We start from the raw sequence: 21,669 nt of genomic DNA, 5'->3' as shown, positions 1-21,669 counted from the left end.
AAATGATCAGAATCTAGTTTACCATGGTAAAAAAAATTGTCTCATGCCATCAGTTGAGAACTATGCAAAAATGAAACAGCCTTGAAGATAAACAAAGAAAATTGTGTAAGATATATTCCATATTTGAAATTGGCTTGACATGAACAGTGCTTTTCTCATGGTTGAAGATTTTTTTTATCATTGAGACAAATTTCATTTAGTCAGTTGCTTTGGGTTGCACTGCACAGTATTTTGGAGTCTTCTGTTCCCAAAGATGTGGCACGGTGGCTTGGAAAATAATTATGGGTCGTTTGTTTCATTCCCACGAAAGGCATCCCATGATGGGAAGGCCATCCCATGTGTGAAAAATTGCATAGGTAAATCCATTCACAGGGAGAGTGGTGTGTATGGATTTGCGTAGTAAATGCATGGTCAACGTGAAAAGTAACCCATGATGACTGTGGGCCTCACAAGAAAATGGAGTTGACATGTTTGTTTCACCTGCATACAAAAATGGAGGGTTTCATACATAAACCCCCATTTTCATGTGTGAATTGGGAGAAAGTGAAACCATAGTTACCATAAAACGAAATGGATACGAAAAGCAATGCGGGATGTGGAAGTGGGTGTTAAAAAGTAGTATGAAGCGGGAAGCGAGAAGCTGTTGTGAAGCGATTATATTAATGCATGAAAAATGAAAAGAAAACACATATAAAGCAATATGAATTGTGGGCTGAAGCAAATTAGAAATGACATGAGCACAAGTATAAAACCAACACACAAACTTGTCATAAAAAAATATTATTTTTTAATATGAAAAACATATGAAGTAAGGAAGAAGAAGAGTGAGAAGTGACAAGAAGCGAGGGAAACGTTAAGGATGCAAAATGGAATCGTTTTGAGAAATGAAGTGGAAGCGAGCTTCCCACTAAAGGGAATCGAGTTTCCCATATTTTGAAAATGGGGTTCCCAAAGCTTCCGCTTCTTTTGGGGAAGCGAGGAGTTTTCCACTTCCAAAGCGAGCTTCCGAGGAGCTTCCCCATCTAGCAAGAAGCTTATGGTAACTATGGGTGAAACAAATGACCCCTTAGTGTTTGAAACCTATAGTTTTAGCTGGAAGGAAGTCCATATGTCCAATAGCTTCCACATTGAAATGGAATCAGATTTGTGATGTTGGAACATATGTTGAGGCTTTTTCTTTTTTATCTTATTTTTCCCCTCACATACGGGTTGCAAACCAGTACTTGGTTGATATATTTGTGGATGTAAGCCATATTAGTAGGTAGTCAGCTCCAGTAGGAGATTCGGGTTTCATTCATCTTTTGGGTGTTCGTGGATGCACATATGCTAGTATAATCACATCTATAGTTGTCAGCTTTTAAATACCAGTTGTGTATCCTTTTACAAATTTCACACCCAGCTAGCCAGTGTCTGATTTTGATAATAAAATATCTGTTTTCTTGGAATGAAGACATCTTCTTTGATTTCACCTAAAAGGTCCAAGGCACAGATGGCATCGGTCGAAAACTGAACTTATATTTTCTGTCTTTTTGGTCATGTTTGGTCCATTTGTTTCTCTCTTCTATTGTCTTGCATTTTCTGTTCTACATTCTACCTATGTTGATAGCAATTTTATGAGAGAGCCAGATGTCCTGAGTGACCTTAACTGTACAGTAGCCTCACTACAAGTCTAGAGACTAGAGGTTGTGTTTGGTTAGTGTAGTATGATCGAGTTGTATCCAGTGGACCTAACTAAAAAAATTATCTAACCATTTACAGATTCAGTTGTGAAAAACCAAGACTATACCAAAAATGATTAAAAGATGTACAACTTGTCTGGTATTTTAGAAACATCGGCCAATGAAGGTTTGATTTGGTTTAGTGACACCAAAAAGATAAAAGTAAAAACCTTGGACAGACTTTTTTTTTCTCTAACACTGATAAATTTCTAATCACTCTTTCAACTGTTTGCTTCTAGCAGCTTTCTTGATCTTGTCTGTTGAGTCTGTCCTCCAAGGTGAGCAAGACCGGGGTTTCCAACTCATTTAATGTTTTACTTGTGCATTGAAGGCATCAGTGGGAGATTCACCTTCTAAGCACTGCATATCTGTGCATTTTACATAAAATTGAGTTAAAATGACCCATTGGCTCATTCTGTGAGTCCTCCATGAGTCTGGCAAGTATTAGAACATAGACCTCAGAAAAATGGTTCAGACAACGAGCTAGGGAAATTGAATCACAAGTCAAAGTAAACTGGAAAAAATTAGGTTGAACAACTCACTGGCCATAGGGGACTAACTTTGACCCCTTTTCTCCTTTCCCTCCACCTACAGATTTTTCTGTACACTTTCTGATCATTCTGAGGTCTCTTCTGAAACTAAGATTCTTAAATTTGCTTATGCTGCCATAACAGTGGAACCAAAACATCTGTAAATTCTAGTCCATTATTTGATCTCTGAGTAACACTTTTTCCATGTTGATTAATCACAAATTCACAATTGCGGTACATCCTTTATTTGCTTTTTTCTCTAAATGAAGAAATTGTTTCTGTTTCAAACCAAGAACAATTCTAGGAACATCTTTGGAATTTGTCAGCTGAACGCTAAACAATAAAATAGACAAACAGAAAAGTTTTGCATATAGCCAACAGTATTTATTGAATTAACATGTGAGTTGATTTCTCTAAGAAAGTTGTATGAAGATTCACCAAGGAGAATTGGAAACATGTTCCAGCAGGCAGTTTCCTCATGTATAATGGATGGGTCTAAATTTTGAGCAGGCCTTGTAAAAGTTTGGGACCTACATTAACATGGTCCACATTGGGGGGCCTAACCCATTTAAATGCCACACATGTTACATGTACACTGTTCTCTTTTTCTTTTTCTTTGTTTTCTACAATACTGCCATTTAAAAGATGTAATAATCTGCACTCTTTTACGTTACCGACCCAATCTGAAGGATGGTAACATAGAAGTTGCATGGAAATACAAATCTTGGTTGGTGATTTGCTCATATCAGTCACACATGAACACTCGTCCTCGTGTTATATGATGGTTTCTCTCTATTTTGAAAATATTGTGATGCTTGCAGTACATCACCCACTGCTGTTGATGGTGCTACCACAGAGGATCTAATACTTGTAATATCATGCTTGGTAGTTCATGTGGATGCTACCTACACCCGTTACTGTAGGAGGGCTATTGTGTATAAAAAATGGATATATATTTGGTACAATCATTTCAAGTAAATCTAACCCCACGGATATATTCTATATGCTCTATTTAGGGGGGATCATCCCTTGGATCGCTAGATTCCGACATTGGAGCAGGTTTTCTGGTGATTGAAAAATCAATGGCTGTAAATGCATCAAATTTTTCTAACTCAAGAGGCATGTTTTTTCTTCAAAAAAAAACATAACTCAAGGGTCGATCTTCACTAAATTGAGTATGCTGAACACATTTACAACATCAAATTGAGTCAAAATAACTTGCATCATCAGATCCCAACTAGATTGTGCATACAAACGATTATGGCAAATATATATCCTGCAAAACCAAAGGGGGCTCCGCTTGTGTGGTAGGAGCAGCTAGTGCATGTCACAAGGTTGGGACGTTGCAGCTTCAAAACCCAATGGTATAGTTGTATAACTGGTAGGGATCTGCCTAACCCCAGCTTGCCTTTCAAATATATATATATATATATATCCTGCAAAACATGCTTGGTATTGGTAGCTGGGATCTGTGGGTATTCAGCCCATTACTGCAGCCTGTGTTGGTTGGGTGTTCATGCATCATTTTATTTTCTCTTCTTCCTTAACACCATGGAATTTCTGTCAGCTTTATGTTCTCATATTCCACCTTGCTGTAGGCCCACACATGAAGGATGCTGTGCTCCTGTAATGGCACCTTCTCTCTGTCAACATAGAGTCCTCATGGGTCTTTCTTTGTTAGCATGTTGAAATGCGTATACTGTAATTTTCAAGTAGGTCAGCATCAATGTTGTCCATTTTCCTGACAGTGGGATCACTGGATCCATCAGAATCTGTTTGAGGAAGGCCAGGTCGTTGGACGACAAAATTGTGATCCCATTCTGTTCTGGCATATCTGGAGCTATGAACCTTCTATTTGACAAACAAAAATTTCTCAGAGCTGAGAAGCAAGCCGAGCCGCTCGTGGCTCAACTTGTGTTTGGCTTGTAAGATTGTAAAATAATCTCTTTTTTTTTTTTCGACATAGAAAGCTGGGGTTAGGCAGACCCCTACCAGTTTATAGAATGAAAAAGAAAAATTCAAAAACTTTACAAAGAGGGAACCCAGTCTGGGCTTAGACAGCTTATGAGATGGTCTAACTGAACCTGAGACTTCCTCCTACCTTCCAATCTGCGATTAATCACCAAAACAGTCTTTTCTACAGCTTTCAATGATCACCTTTGATGAAATCGGAACATGTGACAGGAAGAATCACTTCTCGGCTAGGCTCAGATCATTCATATAAGGTTGTTAATGGTAATAAATATCTAACCATTTGTTTGATCTGATCTGGTAGGAGCTTCTTTAAGTCTGATAGCAGGGAATAAAGTTTATTATTATTACTTGATGCAGACCCACACTATTGAGACATTTTTTTAGTCTTTATTTCTTTTTTGATGAAGGAAAACCCTCACTGAGAACCGGGTTGCTTAATGGGCTCGCTTTCCTGTGAGGTAAAACTCCGGGTCAAGGACATGATCACCCAGTCTTATGTGCCCCAACTGTGATAAAGCAACGGCAGCCCTCTAGTAGGATTCAATCCTGGGCCTTGAGCTTGACATCTTGTTGGTCACATCAAGTTTTTTGAACTGTCATTAGTTGGTTGAAACCTTAATACCAAACTTGGCAATATCATCTTACCAACCTACCACACAAACGTCACCGATATTCTGAAACATGATTTTATTATGATATTACGGATGGCATATAAAATACAAAAGAATGATATATTTTCATCTATTTTGGAAAACATCATATTTTACCATGATGCTCATGCAATAGAAAGGAGTTCTGCAACTTTTTATATTATTTATATTTCTTATATATGCTTTACATATTTTTCTATATTTTATATATGCTGATATTTTCCTGAGGTTTCTTGAGAAAGATGGATTTTTTTTAAATAGTCACGAGATTTTTCCTCAACAAGATTTTTCCAATAATGGGATTTGTGGCATTGCTGCTAACTTCCAGAAAACGACTTGATCAGGGAGTTGCATAAACAAGCATTGGTAAGTCAACTTAGGCTTTAGCTTCAAGGGCTCTGAACACCTAGCTAGTAATTGGTATCAAGCCTCCAAGTTGAAGGATATAGGGAAGTTCCATATCCAGGTTGTGTGCCCTTTGCCTCAAGGCTGAAGTTAAAAATTATCCACCAAGGAGATGCGGTGGACCTCTAGGGTTTTATCAATGAAAGTAGGGGTGTCAACAGGTCATACTTCTGCCAGAAATGGGTGGGTCTGGACTCAGATCCGGTTAAGAGTGCTGGTACTGGTTCCAGACCCAGGTCCGACCAGATGCTTTATAAGAAAACCATAACCGGATCCAAACAAGGATCATGTAAACCAGACGAAGCCCATACACACTAAATTAATAATTTTTTAACTTTTTACATTGAAAGTTTGTGGATCGCAATCAGATCTCAAATCAAACTCAGGTTTGGTACTTTCCGGATCTCATGGGTCTGGCCTGGATAGCTAATCATACCCCTTCTTTGTTTACCAGACTCTGACCTTAACCGACCCAGTACAGGTTAGGACCAAGTCATACCCGACCCATTGGCCAGTTGCAGCTAATGAAAACCAGGTTTTCCCATGGCTTAGCTAAAAAAAGTTGTCAACTCAGGCTTTGTTTGGGAGCTAGACGTTACATACTTACATGGAGCTTCTACAATTGGATGTTCGGGTTATTGACAAATACTTCCTGAAAAAAAGTATACCAATGTTACACTTTTGTATGCAAACGCAAACGAGGAGATGCCCCAAATACTCTCCATTTATCAAATACTTGGAGACACTATCTGCGTGTATCTCCATACTGTATGGATCTGGTCTGTCTTTGGATCTCAAAGTACATGCCCAGATCCATATCCCACCTGAGCTTTCTTAGACCAGATCTGCTGAAACAGTAATATTCATCATTTTCCAATGGGAAAGGAAAAAATAACTGGTTTAGGCCCAATTCTGAACAAGATTCAACTTCATATACTTACCCACATCTAACTTTTAACAATACCCCAGCCAAATATGTTTTCTGATCCTACCCAGATCCGGATGCAGGCAGTTTCTATTTGACAAATGGATCAGATCAAGGCCAGAAGAACCATTTTTATCCCTAGATACCTAAGAACTAAGCAAAATGTTTTTTTGTTTTTTTATAATAAGGGAAAACCGCTTAACTCATCAAGTACATGAGCGTGAAGTCTCAGGTCTGCCTTGCTCACCAGGGGAGTACACCCAGCTTCAACCTCAAGGCGAAAGACACACCAGCTGTTTTGAACTCATGATATCCTGTCAACTAGGCAACGTTCATAAAGCACCCCTACCAGATGAGCCCTTGCGCACACCCCCTTCACCCCCCCCCCCCCCCAAAAAAAAAAAAAAGAAAAAAGAAAAGAAAGAATTGTATGCTAAATATTAACTTTAGATCAAAGAATTTAATTTAAAACATAGACAAAATGACCATCCTTTAATACAAGCAATAGAGACAAGTCTATATACAAAAAGACAATATGTGCTACCTTTTGCGTCTCTCATATTCCTTAGGAATAGTTTATATACAAATGGCAACCAACATAATATTGAGTACATAAAAAAGTAATCACATTATGTTTCAAGTTCTCCACGTTAAAGTTTGCAAACTTTTGGTTTGCTTCACCAGTCAGGTGCCAACATTTGGCCCACGGACAGAAACAGGTGCTCCATATGAATATCTCCACTGCATACAAGCACAGCATTTCTCCAACTCGACATCATTCTCCAGGGTACAAAACTTACAAGACCAGATTTTGAACTTTTTTCTGTTCAGTTGGTTTTATGGTACTCCACATGCTAAGCTCAAAGGCTGCAATACACACAAAGACCAAGCTAAATACTATGATGAAAACACATCCTTCAATTGCTGCTTGTACATCAGCAGACTAATAGCTACTCGTTGACATAAAGGAGAAAAATGTGGAAGTCCAATTGTCAAAATAAATGAACGAAAAAGAATGAAGCAGAGACTTGTTATCATAGCTAGTGCGTGTATATATTTGTATTCATGCTTTCAACAAGTAGACGTGAAACACTGATGGCTAATGGATGAAAATATGCTTTCTGATCATATTGTAGAAAGATTGGACCAAAAATTATGAAGTCATCAAAATAATGTATGCCCACGTTTCATAACAGAATAAGATTTAGAGTGCACAAGATACATTAAAAGCATAGTAATTTCTTTCTGTTAAATGCTATTCCATATCTCCAAAGAGCATAGGCATAACTCAGGTGTAACATGAAAGTTCACTTGATCACAGCAGCTTCAGTAGCAAATGAAAAGAAATGGTAGAATTGTGGCAAACGACAAGTAAAGACAGATTTTTCAACTGTCATTAGACACCATTATTTGATTTAAAGAAAAATAAGATATTTTTCTGCAGTACTTTTTTGTTTTAACTAGAATAATTAAAAAACGAAGATACTGAAATGTGTTCATACCTGATTAAGGATAAGATTAGGCACTGATATGGAGGCTCCTAGTGATCTATCCTTTAAGCTGCATTCCTGTACCTCCAATGTACACGGCCAGTAGAAGTGCTATCAGTTTCTTAGGATAGCAAGATATAAAGAAGTTCAAGACAATCATTTCAGCTACCTCTGTGTCCATACTAGAAATCATAGAACTGTTTAGAGATTCAAAAGGTTTCTTGAGGCCTCATGGTCCAAGATTACTGGCATTACTACTTTCTATTCCACAGGGATCACCACAACTCTCAGCACCACACCATAAATCATCATGCAGTCTTCTCTCAGCCACCATAGCAGCAGCATGTATTGGACTTAATGCACTCATAATATTGCTGTCACCACCAAGGCGCCTCGGTCCAGAGGGAAGCAGAGCTCCTATACGTGCCCTTTTTTCTGCTGCAGCTAATGTCACTTGTCGAAGTGATGAAAGAGGAGGCGTGTGGGACAATCCTCCTAATCTTCTGCCAGGTGCATTGAATCCCTCACCGGTTCCAGTTACTCCTTTTGCCATAAGATCCTCACATTCCTGCAAAAAACAGGCCATTTCATTTCTAAATTTTCTTGTAGATGGGTTTACCATGGTTCATTTAGGATCAAGTTATTAATCTATTTTTTCAACAATGCAATATCGGTGCAACCAATTTTTAAACAGCAAATTGACTATGCATACAGCTAAATTCACTATGTGATCTATTTCATTCTCTTGTCATCTTACTAGTAATCAATATAAATTAATAGATAGTACTGACCAATTGCAATACGAAATAACACATGAAAAATGCATTCCGGACCATCTGATCATGATAGTTCCAATGCTCTCTCTCTCTCTCTCTCTCAATTGCCCATTGATCTGCATCTACGTCCTGATGATTGATTTGGGACCACCATGGAGCATTCAGGATGAATGGATAATGGATCATTCTCTCAATCAAAGTCACCAATATCGCCGATATATTGAAAATATCGCGATATTATCAGTTATTTCAAGGTAGCCGATAATATCGGGAATATATCTCGATATTTTCAATATATCGGCAAATTATATTTCTCGCGATAAATATTGCTACAGAAAACTGTAGTCTGTTTTCAGATTTTGCTTTTTAAAAAGCCTCAAATTTATTAAAGATAAAATTTTGGAAAAATCACTATAATTTAAAAAAAAAACGACCTTGGCCTCAAAATTTGGTTTGATTTGGTTCAAAAACCAAATCAATGGATGAGTTTTGCACATTTTGTGATTTTTTTTCAAAAGATCTTGTTTTTAAAAAATATGAAAAATGGAGGATTTAAAAAAAGCTACTATTAGTTTCTATTAATAAAAACGGAATGATTTCCAAAAAATCTTGACTATTGGATGAGATATGAGAAAATTCCCAAATCGAGTGTCGTTAAGGACTGTTTCTGAAAAAGGGCATTTTGGGGATTATTCAAAACTTTAAAACGTGGAGTTTTAAAAAGTTTTAAAGGGTAAAATAGGAAATAAAAGTAGAGACATGCTTTAAGGGGTTTTAAAAGGGCATTTTGGGGATTATTTGTTAGTTGTTAGCTGCTAACTTAGTTGCTTATTTATCAATTTATCTTGTCTATTTTAAGGTCTTTAACTTAGTTTTCTTTTATTTTCTATTTTCTGTATTTTTACTTATCTTTTAGAATTTTTATTTAATTTTTTATATATTGCCGAGATATTCCTGAGATTTATCAACTCCGATCGCAGAGAAATTACCTTTAACAATACAGGTGACTATGCTCTCAATTAGCATCAGCTATTCTTATATGATATTATTACAGAAAAGGATGCACTCATCATGGTAAGCACATTCAAGTATGGAATCACCATGGAGGGTCCACAGGCCTCTCCCAAGATTCAAATTTAGATGTTTCGATAAATATTATTAGTCAAACATTCACCCTTTCATCCCAAGCCAAGGCTGTCTAGAATGGGATACAGAAACTATCAATTTTTTGGTGGAAGACCTCACCATGAATAGACCCATTTCATAGTCTGCAGACAAGTGCTGAAAACTACTCAAATGCACCCTTCAAATATGACAGTTCTATAAAAACAAGACATCATAATCATAATTGTATGGATTTCCAAATTGTAGCCCATTGAAATCATTAATGCATCCTAGGCACCAGCTTGGCACAAGAACTTTGAAGAGCAAAATGATTTAGTAAACTTGTTAACATCTGCTAAAGGACATGGACATTGGTAACTGTCGTATCTGCATTGTAATGTTAGTACATAGAGACTGTCCATTTCCAAATCCTAATTGAAGCTACTTCATCCTAGCAATTTTCTGCGACTCCTTTTTACATCTAGTAGTTTCTAAAGGCTTCTAATTCAAGATAAAGAACAGGAAAGCACAACAAAAGGCAGAACCAACCTCAAATCAATCACAAACTAAAGTACCATCGTTTGGATATAATTAGAACTTGAAATTTCAGGAAGAAACAATAAGCGATGTTCTAGCACCTAAAAGAATATTCAACTTTACAAATGTGAAACATCGCAACTAGGATTCATGGAGCGTACCCAACGTTAAAATCTCATCAAAATTGAAAATTTTCAAAAGAAAAAACCAAAATTCGGCCTGAAATCGAATCGAGCGGGTCGGAGAAACTACTAGAAACCTTTCTTATTTCATCCCAAAGCCTGTAGAAACTTGCATTGTGAGGACCGTGTTTGTTGTGGCAGAGCTCGTGGAGCACCGTATCGAGGACCTGATCATACCGTAAGAGCTCTGAATCCCTATTGTGCTTCCTGAGCCTAAGCTTCACATGCGCCCCTCCTCCTTGATTCAACCCCAAGCGACGCGGATTCGAAGGGCTGAGAAACCCAATTCTCCAGACATGAAATATAAAAAAAAACAGAACCAAAAATCGCCAAAAGAAGAGAGAGAGAGAGAGAGAGAGAGAGAGAGAGAGAGAGAGAGAGAGACTAAAGAAAATCAACATTATCACTCATGAAGATCAACAAAATGTTGAACCCATGAACTGAACAAAATATAAAACAAAACTAAAATATAGAAAAACAAAAACTAAAGAAAAAGAAACTACAAACAGCTAGCAACAAAGCCAAGCTCAACCAGGCATATACATCAACCAAGATTTTATGGACAAGATTATTAAGGATGACCGAAATTTGACGGAAAGTAGCATCATTGCATGCCATCCAAACAAACCACCAAGTAGTAAGCAACCATGTCTTCCATATCACTCTCCACCGCTTGCATCGTCTAATTTTAATAGGGCCCTGGAGAAGATCAAGCACAAAAGACTCATCTTTGACAATTCTATTCAGAGATCTCCACGTCCTATTAAATAAGGCCACAAAGATTGGGCAGGACCAGAATAAATGAAAAATAGTTTCTTCAGCAGCTTGACACATCACACACCAACTTGGAAACTGAAAGCCCAACTTCTTTAAATAACTGTGAGTCTGAATCCTATCATGCAAAATTAACCAAGCCAAGACCCGAGATCTTGGAGAAGGGCCCTTACCCCATAACACACACTTAGGAAACCAATCTGCCTCTGGGGGGAGCAACGATCTATACACTTTGTGGGTGCAAAACACACCATTTGGTGCAATCGCCCATTGCAACTACTGATCATAATTTCCTGCATCCCTATTTTGATCTCTGATGGACGATAAGGCTCTCAGCCACATGCTTCGCAAGTGCGAGATCGCCAACCCCCCGGAATCCATGACGAAAATAAGATAAATCAGGAGCACCATATTTAGCATGAAGCAAACGAGCACATGGAGAACCTGGTTGATGGGCCATCCAACATTGCTTGGCCACAAGAGCAATACTCCTCTGTCTTGGAGTAAAAACACCTAAGCCAGCCATACACCTAGGTAACACCACCGTTCGACAACCAACCAAATGACACTTACTCTTAAGTTGACACCTAGACCAAAGAAAATCCGTCATTAAACGACAAATCTACTTCTCCACGTCCATAGGCATCACAAACATTGACATGAAGAATTCAGGGATAGAAGAAAGAACATGTCTGATTAAAGTCACACGGCCAACAATGGAGAGATAAGACACCTGCCACGAAAAAAGCTTGTTTTTCACTTTTTGAATAGTTGGAGCCCAAGCAGCGGAAGAGAGACACTTCACTTGTAACGACAGATCCAAATACGTCATCGGCAACTCAGAGATTGCACAATTAAAAATCCGTTGACCTGCTGCAAGCATAGAAGACTGAACATTGAACATAGTAAGAGAACATTTGCTATCATTTAGGGAAAGCTCAGAAAAAGAAAGAAAGAACTGAAGAATAAGCTTGAATCTAAGCATCTGCTGCACGTTTGTTCACCCAAAAATAATCATATCATCAGCATAAATAAGAATATGGTCCGAAAAATCTGGAACATCTAGAGGATCTATCAGGCGCTTCTCCGCAGTACGCTTGAGCAACACCACGAGACCCTCAGAAATGGCATTGAACGACAAAGGCAATAGAGGACAACCTTGCCTTAATCCATGCCCCAACTTGATCTGACCACGTCTAGTGCCATTAATCTTAATTATGGCATGAGCATTAGAGACCAATTCCCTCACCCACCCAGAAAAATGACGATCAATGCCAAAATTGGATAACATTTGAAATGAGAAGGGCCAATGCACAAAATCAAAGGCTTTATGAAAATCTAATTTAAGAGAAAAATAGGGCTGGCCACTAAGATGTAAGGAGTGAATGACTTCAGAGGCCAAGATGAATGAATGGTGAATCCTCTTATTATGGATAAAGGCGAACTGAGAGTTCAAAAAAATTTGGTGAGCCACGACCTTCAACCTATTAGCCAACACCTTGGCAATCATCTGATAAAGGACACTCATAACAGAAATTGGGCAAAATCTAGAGACATCAGTGGCAACAACATCTTTTGGAATTAAAGAAATAATTGTCAAGTGAGTTTGAATAGGCAATCTGGAATTACGATAGAACTCATCAAACATGTTAATAACATCAGGCTTCACAAAAGACCAAAATTTTTTGAAGAAATCCACATGAAACCCATCAAAACCTGAAGCTTTCCACCCTGACAAACCTTTGATGGCCCTAAAAATCTCATCTACAGAGAACTTCATTTACATAATTTTGGCTTGATCTTGCCGAATCTAACCAATAGAAACATGACCAATGACATCCTTCACATTAAGTGAAACAAAATATAAATCTTTAAAATACTGAGTGACAGCTGAAATAACATGTTGATTAAGGTACAAAATACTCCCAATGGTGATTGATGGGACGACATTCCTCTTATGACGATGAGAAGGATATGAGTGAAAAAATTTAGTATTACCGTCTTCGGCCGCAAGCCATTTCACCCTTGCCCGTTGCTTCCATCTAATTTCATCTTTGATCCTCCAGTTCTTCAAAAGCGTTGATAACTCAATAGATCTGGCCTGCAAACTCTGCAGATGTGAATTAGATAGAGACTCCGGGAAAGACATAGTTTGATACAATGCTGAAATCTCTTGCTCCCAAGTAGCCATTTGCTGAAATTTAACCACATCTCGATTATAGAGCCAAGCTTTGATATCCTTAGCGAGACGAGACAACTTCTCATGACACCGGATAGCTGCCCACTGCTCATTGAATGGCTTGTTCCAAGAGTCTGAAATAATAGTGTGAAAGTTTGGCTCCTGGAGCCACCATTATTCAAACACAAAACTCCTGGCGTATTTAAAACCATCCCCCCAAATAGTGATTAACTGACCATGGTCCGAGATAGAAGGAGCCAATAAGACACACTTGACATCGGGAACGAGATCCAACAAATTTGGAGTGACAAAAACCCTGTCAAGAACTCTGCAGTATGGGCAAATCCGCCTATTCGACCAAGAGTAACGCTCTTCAATAAAAGGAATTGGGTAAAGGTGATGCTGATGAACAAAATCTTGAAAACCTCGCATAGATGGATTGGGAAGAATGAGGTTATTAGAATACTGAATAAACAAAATGTAATTAAAGTCTCTCATAAGAAAATAGTACTCTCCATTTGAGACGATGATCCTATTTAAGCCATTCCAGAAAGCAGACATCACGACAGTGTGATTAGGGTCATACACAACAATGACCACAACCCTTCTGCCACTGTCTTGCAAAGTGAAGGCAACAGACAATGAAAACAGACTCATGTCCAGTTGAGAAATATTTAAAGATTGCTTCTCCAAAATAAGGATACCACCGGCATGGCTGACCACAGGCTTAAGAGAGAGAGAGAGAGAGAGAGAGAGAGAGAGAGAGAGAGAGAGAGAGAGAGAGAGAGAGAAACATCAACATTACTACGACATGGGATCAACAAAAAGTTGAGCCCGCGAAAACAAAAAGCAATAGACCAAAAAAAAAGAGGCCGAAAGCACGAAGGCAAAACAAAAAAATAGAAGATCACATAGATCAGCCAGGGTCGTGAGGAAGAGAACTGAAGGGGGTGGATAACATGTGAAGAGATGCGCAAAATTGCGTACAGATCTGCCAAGATGCATTGAACAAGCTTATTGAAAGCAACCGAAATTTGACGAAAGATCGCATTGTTGCGAGTTATCCACATAGCTCACCAAGAAGTAAGAAGCCAAGTTCTCCAGATCAGCCGCCACCGCTTGCAACTGCGAACTTGCGGTGGACCCCACAGAAGGTCGAGCACGAAGGATTCTTGTCTCACGATTACTTCAGGTTGATACCATGTACTTTTAAAGAGATCCACAAAGATTGGGAAGGCCCAAAACAGATGATAGGTAGATTCTTTCGCCGCTTGACAAAGAACGCACCTACTCGGATACTGAAAACTCACCTTCTTAAAGAAGCTGTCCATCTGTACCCTATCATGTAAAATTAATCAGGCTAAGAACCGAGAGTGGGGAGTTCGGCCATTTGCCCATAAAAGACGCTCAGGAAGCCAGTCAGCCCCAGGAGGAAGAAGAGACCGATACAGAGTTATGATGCACAAAACGTTGCTAGGCGTAATTGCCCATTGCAAAAACTGCACATTAGGGTCGGGATGATCATCTTGCATGAGGACGAAAGACATGACCTTAAGCCACATGCGACGCAAGTGCGAGATATGAAGCCCATGGGGACGACGAATATAATGGATCGACTCAAGGAAACCGTACTTAGCATGGAGCAGAGGAGCACACGGATTGCCTGGACGATGCGTCATCCAGCATTGCTTCACGATGAGAGCAATACTCCTTAGTCTGGGAGCAAGAGAGAGAGAGAGAGAGAGAGAGAGAGAGAGAGAGAGAGAGAGAGAGAGAGAGAGAAATCCAATACCCAGAACTCGGAGAGGAACTCGACCCTCCACTTGTGCTTGCTCATGATGGGCTGCATCTGATTGGCGATCGTCTGGAGAATCCGCAGCGCCTCGTCTTCCCCGGCCTTCTTTAGGGCCTTCACCTCCCAAACCATGTGGAGATCGCTAAGATCTGAGATCTGCGGAGCCCGGCATCGCGGGGCTCAGGAGGTTAGGGCTTCCTCGACCTTTGAAGATCAAACGTAGGAATGCTGATCTTCTTTCGTCTCTCTCTCTCTCTCTCTCTCTCTATCGCCTGGCAATTTTGTATCGGGCACCTGACTGACCCGAGTCCGAATACCCGGGTATTACTACAAAAAATGCCACCCGAATGTTGTTCAGGTTGATCCAATAGTAATATGTGGGTCTGATTTGGGTTATGATTTTTGTCAGATATCAGACTGGACCCAACTCAACTGGGCTCTAGTATTTTACGTTTGTTTAGTGAAAATAAGCTCCTTAAATTATACGGATCTGAGTTTGGAATTTCATTACAAAATCTAAACTCCAGCCAAGATCTGGCAACTAAGTTATTTTAGCGGGTTTGGGTACACTCTAATGGGTAGAATGCCCAACCCAATGACAGTCCCATTTATACGTGTGGTGTACGTTGGATGTTTTACTCAATAAGTCAAGAATCATCGGGCTTTTGAAGGGTTTTTTTCATGTTTTTCTTCAATCTGAACAACATACTTATGTGATCTTTATAAGAATCAATTCTTGGATGGTCCAATTCTGACAGGCAGGTATGTTTTTATAAGTTTTTCAAATAGACAAACCCAATGGTATAGTTGTATAACTGGTAGGTGTCTCCCTAACCCCAGTTTGCCTTAAAAAAAAAAAAAAACTTTTCACAAATATTGAAGGCTTAAAATTCATGTATATATCGAAAAAACATAATTCGGGTGTCTTTTTTATAGCAAATCGATCATGCTGAATACGTGTGCAGGGTCAGGATTAAGAAAAACAACCTAAAAACACTCATTCACTCGCTGTAGGTTGTTGGTTGGCCAAAAAAAGTGGTATAGGCAGCTACTATTTTTCCATAAGTCATTATTCCATGCGTTAAAATTGATGCTAACACGATGTTTGGGACCATTTTCAAACCATCCTTATTTTCCTACTTGTGAGCCCTCAATTATCACCATCTTAAAATTAGAATCTTATCATGTATGGAATATGAATGAGCTTACTAGAACAATAAATGAGCCATGTTAAAAATATCTTATTAGTTAAATCTAAAATTTTATGGTATTTTTATATCACCAAGCGGTTCTGAATTTTTATATGTTTTGAATAATAACGACTTCACCCAACACCGCACGTGTTGACCCAAGCCAAATGGGATCCAAGTTCTAGTATTAGGCCGGCTGAAACCCAGCTGAGCCTGGCTCAGGCATATAGCTCTAAGCTTCCAAAACTTGCTTAATTAAAACCAATACGACCAACCTAAGAGCCTGCTGATCCAGTCCATCGCCAGACCTAGCACAGCAGGGGACATAGGTTTTGCGGATAAATTAAGCAAGTTTTTGGGCTAAGATTTGGAGCTCTGATTTCAGTCAAGACACAGCTTAGCGTCAGTGAACCAGGAGCGGATCCATGGCTCTGTCAGATTCGGACAAGACCAGTCCAATTTTAAATCTCGCCTAATTTTCATACTTTTTTTCGTTCACCGAGTTCATTGACATAAAACCTCAGGTCCCCCTTGCCCACCATGGAGAAAACCACCCACCCAGTCTCAGGCAATGTTGTCAGTATCGGTGAGTATCGTATCGGCAGAAAGTTGCTACGCTGCACCCTTGAATCCACTATTTTTTAATAAATGTAAAAAATACTTAACATTATTATTTTTTATATATTTTTAATATTATTTTATTGGTTTTAACACATGTCACGTTCTGATTGACACATAATATTTTTTTGCCAATTCAGAATGATTCACTTGAGTATCGGTACGGGCCGATCCACCTGAATCATTGGTCAAACGATACAAGGGTCGACATCGGTACTGACAACATTGGTTTTCAGGTTCATGACCTCCCATCGACTTTCAACGAGTCGCGTACCAGATAAGCACAGCCATTGCAGTCTTGCCTATCCTCGTACTTGATTGACTTTATATTTTCAAACCAAACTTAAATTTGGTGCAAGTCTATGATACACTTGTACAAGTCAAGGACTTGGCCACTTAACTAGAGCTGCAAATGGACCAGATATGGTTGGATGTTGGATCCAAGTCTGACATATTATTTCAGGATATGGATCCTATAAGTAAATTCCGAATGTGCATTCGGATGTGTTCAATCAGATAACTTTTGGATTCGGATCAGATTTGAATCAACATTTTAAATCGGATCTGAGGTCAATCAGAATCAATCAAAATCCAATCCAATTGCATTTTTCACATGCAAATAGCTTGTTTTTGTTCTATTTTTTGGGGCACAACAACTCATTTCATACCATCTTATGTTTTTTCTGTAAAACAAATCAACAGTGAGGGAAATTTACTCAGTTTTACTAGTCAAAGGTTAATTAAATGATTTTAGGACCACCAAGCATGTTTTAGAAACACAACTATAAAAGCAGGCAGCTAAATGTAATTACTGATTGTTATGCAGATCTTTATAAATATTTGACCAGTTAGGCGACTTGTTAAAATTACTCTTCATCTAGACGTACTTGCATTTTGCCTCTAAACATTTATTTCTGTTGGTTTACTTGTCATTCACACAATGGAAAACAGACCCCAAATAGGGCCAATATCTATCATAGCACAAACTTAGAAACTGTTAACTACAGTCTACAACTAAGGAATCAGATCTCACAACTCATTTACAAGTACCACTCCAAGCAATGCAACTTCCTGTTAGATAGGATTTGGTCGTTACATAGAACACCAATGCCAAATTAATCTGTTCAATCACTAGCTCTCTACTGATTCATTGCTCAAAGGACAGCTAAAGCTTAAAATGAAATGAACCAGCAAGAATAATATCTCATTCAACAAAAGAGTACAAGAGTCTAGTACAATGGTGGGACTTCTACCAGTATAACCAGACTAAATTTGGCACAAATAATAACTTAATTCATATTTCACAAGAACAAGAATGGAGGAATACATTACACGGACTTGGAACAAGAGTCACGAATATCAGATAAGCTACAAGGAACACCTTTCAAAACCTTAATGTCATCAACAAGCATGCAGCAGGATGCTTGCAAGATATACTTGTGCAGCTTGACAGATTTTGCCAAATTCTTCAATGGAATAACTTGACCATACTTCATGCTTTCCAAGATGCCAACTTTGCTTGCCACTGTCCATGTTCTCTATGTCCTGCAAGTTAATTTTTCTTTAATTTCCTTACACATTTGAAGGCTAAGCAGCAACATTGGCAGGCCAATGCAACGATTGAATGGCCTGAGTGTGCAGTCACTATAACTGATCACTAGCTCTAATTTGAGACAGCCACTATTTAGCTAGATGGACTCAACTGGGGACCCAAAAATTTACTAAAGACAAGTCCTCAGACTCATAGCACAAACATCCTCTTTGCAGAGGGAATTGATCATATTTTCAAGTAACAAGACTCATGCCAACACATTGAAGTTGCTTCTTTCAAGTAACAAGACTCACGCCAAGTCTTTGCGGAGAGCCTCTTTAAAGACTTGATGCACCAGCAAGTCTCCAGTAAAGTCATTTATTTCCATAGTCACAGATATAGGCTATATTTTTCAAATATCACACTATCATCACTGTATTTTCAGCAAGCGATATTATAGGTACAATATCATGATATTTTGAAAATATCACCAATTTGATAATATCACAATATTATCATGAGAATATCGCAATATTATCAATTATTGTTACTTTTTTATTTTTTCTACATCTTAAATGTGTTTTTCTTCTTTATTTTACATTTTTTACTTATTTTTTTATTATATATGTATTTTATTATCTAAGCATCATATTTTCTTTTATTTTTATATATTTTTTATTTTTTTAAGCCCCAAGTTTTTTCCGAGATTTATCACCAAACCTATAATATCACAAGAAATAGCCTCACAAGGATCTGATATTTGTGACTATGCTTCTCTCAATCATCTGCTAGGCAAATACTTCCATACTTGCATGTCTAATTGAAATACATTTTACTTTCAAAATCCTAAAAGTATAAAGTGCCATTTTTTTCATACGTGGTCAAAGTCCTAAAATATCACAGAACTACCCATGTTTTCAGCTCGCAGTAAAATCCTATATATTTTCTTAATTTTAAAATCATTCTTTAATCCACACTCATTGTCTACTCCCTAAAACTTCAGCATTAACTAGTTGAATGCACACAAAGAACCCCCATCCCTCTATTTAGATGAGGCCTCTACCGCGAAGCCCTGAGAGAGCCTGGCCGCTTCCTTCGCTGTCTCCTCCGCCAGGCCCTTCGCCCTCTGCAACCACACCTCCATTGCCCGCGATCTCAGAGAGAGAGAGAGAGAGAGAGATATTCTTCTGCTTCCCTCCTTTTCTACGTGAGGAAAAAACGGCTCGGAAAGCAAGTCAGTTACAGTTAGTCACAGATCTCGATAGGGGGATTTTCGCAGCAAATGAAAATCTCGAGATAAATTCAAAATATATACTTTTTTTATTTTTGAAAAAAAAAATACACATCAAATTTATCGATTTAATTCAGCTGTACACCGAAGTTTTAAAGTTTTTTTTTTCTAACACAACTTTTTAAGGTTTTCAATTACCCACCAAACCAAAAGGGTCAGCCTAGTTGGAGGGGGCCTCGGCTGTCAGACAGTCAAAATTTAATTCCCACAAACCCTATGGCCAGCGGGGGGCCTTGGCTTCTAAGCCCATCACAATGCCCGTGCTTAATCCAAAGCCAAAGTCTGCCCTGGGGTGGAGTTGAATCATATAAAACGCTGGGTGACATTAGCAATGTCATACAGCAGCCAGAACCCTTAATCGGCCATTGAGAGTCATATGATCCCTCCTCTTCTAATCATGGCGTTGTGTTTTCACTCTTCAATTCCCAAGGCAGTTTCTTTATATGAAATAAGGACAAAAAATTAGTTAGGGTTGGGCATTGAAGTTGAGAAATTTTCATTTAGGAGCCAACCTTTTCCTTTTGGCCTTAATTTCAAATATGGGCCACACTTTTGCCCTTAATTTCATATGGTGCCATGAGATCATACTAACTAAAAATCCTTAAAAATAAATAAACAAATTTCAACGACTTTTTTTTTCAAACACTTTTTTCTTCAAAATTGTGAAAAGAAAGTGAATCAGTACAATTGCATTTTACAAAAAAGTATAATACCCACCAAACTGGGAAGCATGTGTCTTATACAGATTTTGGTGTTGCCAAATTTTAAGCGGCATGTTTCTATGGTGCCTTGGGGATGGATCAAAGGCTTAGTTTTGGTCATAACCTTGGTCATCCAACAAAATTCTTATTGCAGAATTGTCAAGGGAGGTTTATGGTTTAGTTGAAAAGTTTATTTCTTTTCGGTTCAAAAATTCTCTCTTAATGAACACTCCTTGGACGTGGGGATCAGATTCTTTAATAACCTGCCATTGGTGCATTTGTTTTAGGATTCAGACCGACTTGTGTTATGATCTAATTGTCCCTCCGCAAAGATTTTTCATGGTTTTCTATGAGTACAAACCAGGAAGACCTCTCTGCCCCTACGTACCAAAAGAGCCACTACTTCCACAACCTATTTAAGAAAAGAAAGTTATGGTGAATGACTCTCCTTGTGAAGGCTGCTTGCTTAACATACGTAACATCTTATCTTGATTTGACAAGAGTTTATCAATTTTCATAAAAGATGACAATCAATTACGAGTGTATCTTGAGATAACAAAAATTTCATAGCTTCTCGAGAGACCATTAAGCATATAGTGAACCAATTTTTTTTATCAAATTCAGGGTCTCAGACAACACATAATGAGTCAAGAAGAAATTTGATATGGTTCACATATTCTATCATACTCTTTTCTTCTTTTCTAGCATTCTAGAAATCCTTTTTTAGTTGACGGATGTATATGCTAGACTAAGACGCATATGATTGTTTCAACGTGATCCATACCTCATGTGCAAACAAAATACATATAATCTGCCCCAAGATAGGCTCTATGACGGCAGCACGAATCCAGTTAAGAGTCAGTTGATCTGCTCGTTTTCACACCATAAACTCTGGATTCGATTTCACTTCTTTCGGAACAAACTGGTTGGGCGCTGGATATAATCCATCAATATAGTTTATCAGACCTTGAGAAAACATAATCGACTCAATTTCTAGTCTCCACAGCAAAGCTGTGTTGATCAAGCCTAATTGACACTAATGAGAAAGATGCATATCATTGGACGATCGAATTTGGCATGAGGGAGGAGAGACCCGAGGAGGAAAAAGTAGAACTGGATATCATAAGGTCACGATTGTTTGGATAGGAACGCCACAAATATAAACACATATTTAACGTGGTTTAGTCAGTGTGACCCACAACCATGAATAAACACTCTTACTTTCTTTTAATTCATGTAAAGAGGAGTGTAACTCCTTTTATTTATAAACTTTTTCATGTATTAGTTATATTTAGATAA

The 21,669-nt window shown here is 38.4% G+C and overlaps 1 protein-coding gene across 1 annotated transcript; it reads right to left on the bottom strand.

The window, feature by feature from the left end:
- Nucleotides 1-7,921: 7,921 nt before the first annotated feature.
- LOC149848080 (DNA-dependent metalloprotease WSS1-like) lies at nucleotides 7,922-19,522 on the bottom strand. The gene is made up of 4 exons (XM_090003197.1): nucleotides 19,442-19,522; nucleotides 15,039-15,195; nucleotides 10,369-10,565; nucleotides 7,922-8,260 (listed from the first exon to the last, which is right to left on the bottom strand). Exons 1-4 carry the CDS (start codon nucleotides 19,520-19,522, stop codon nucleotides 7,922-7,924), a joined length of 774 nt encoding a protein of 257 aa, XP_089859323.1.
- Nucleotides 19,523-21,669: the final 2,147 nt, after the last annotated feature.

Source organism: Nuphar pumila, chromosome 1, assembly GCF_984573655.1.
Source record: "Nuphar pumila chromosome 1, dmNupPumi1.hap1.1, whole genome shotgun sequence".
Lineage (NCBI taxonomy): Eukaryota > Viridiplantae > Streptophyta > Magnoliopsida > Nymphaeales > Nymphaeaceae > Nuphar > Nuphar pumila.
Note: the sequence above shows the minus strand (reverse complement) of the source record. Positions and strands in the feature narration are given on the sequence as shown.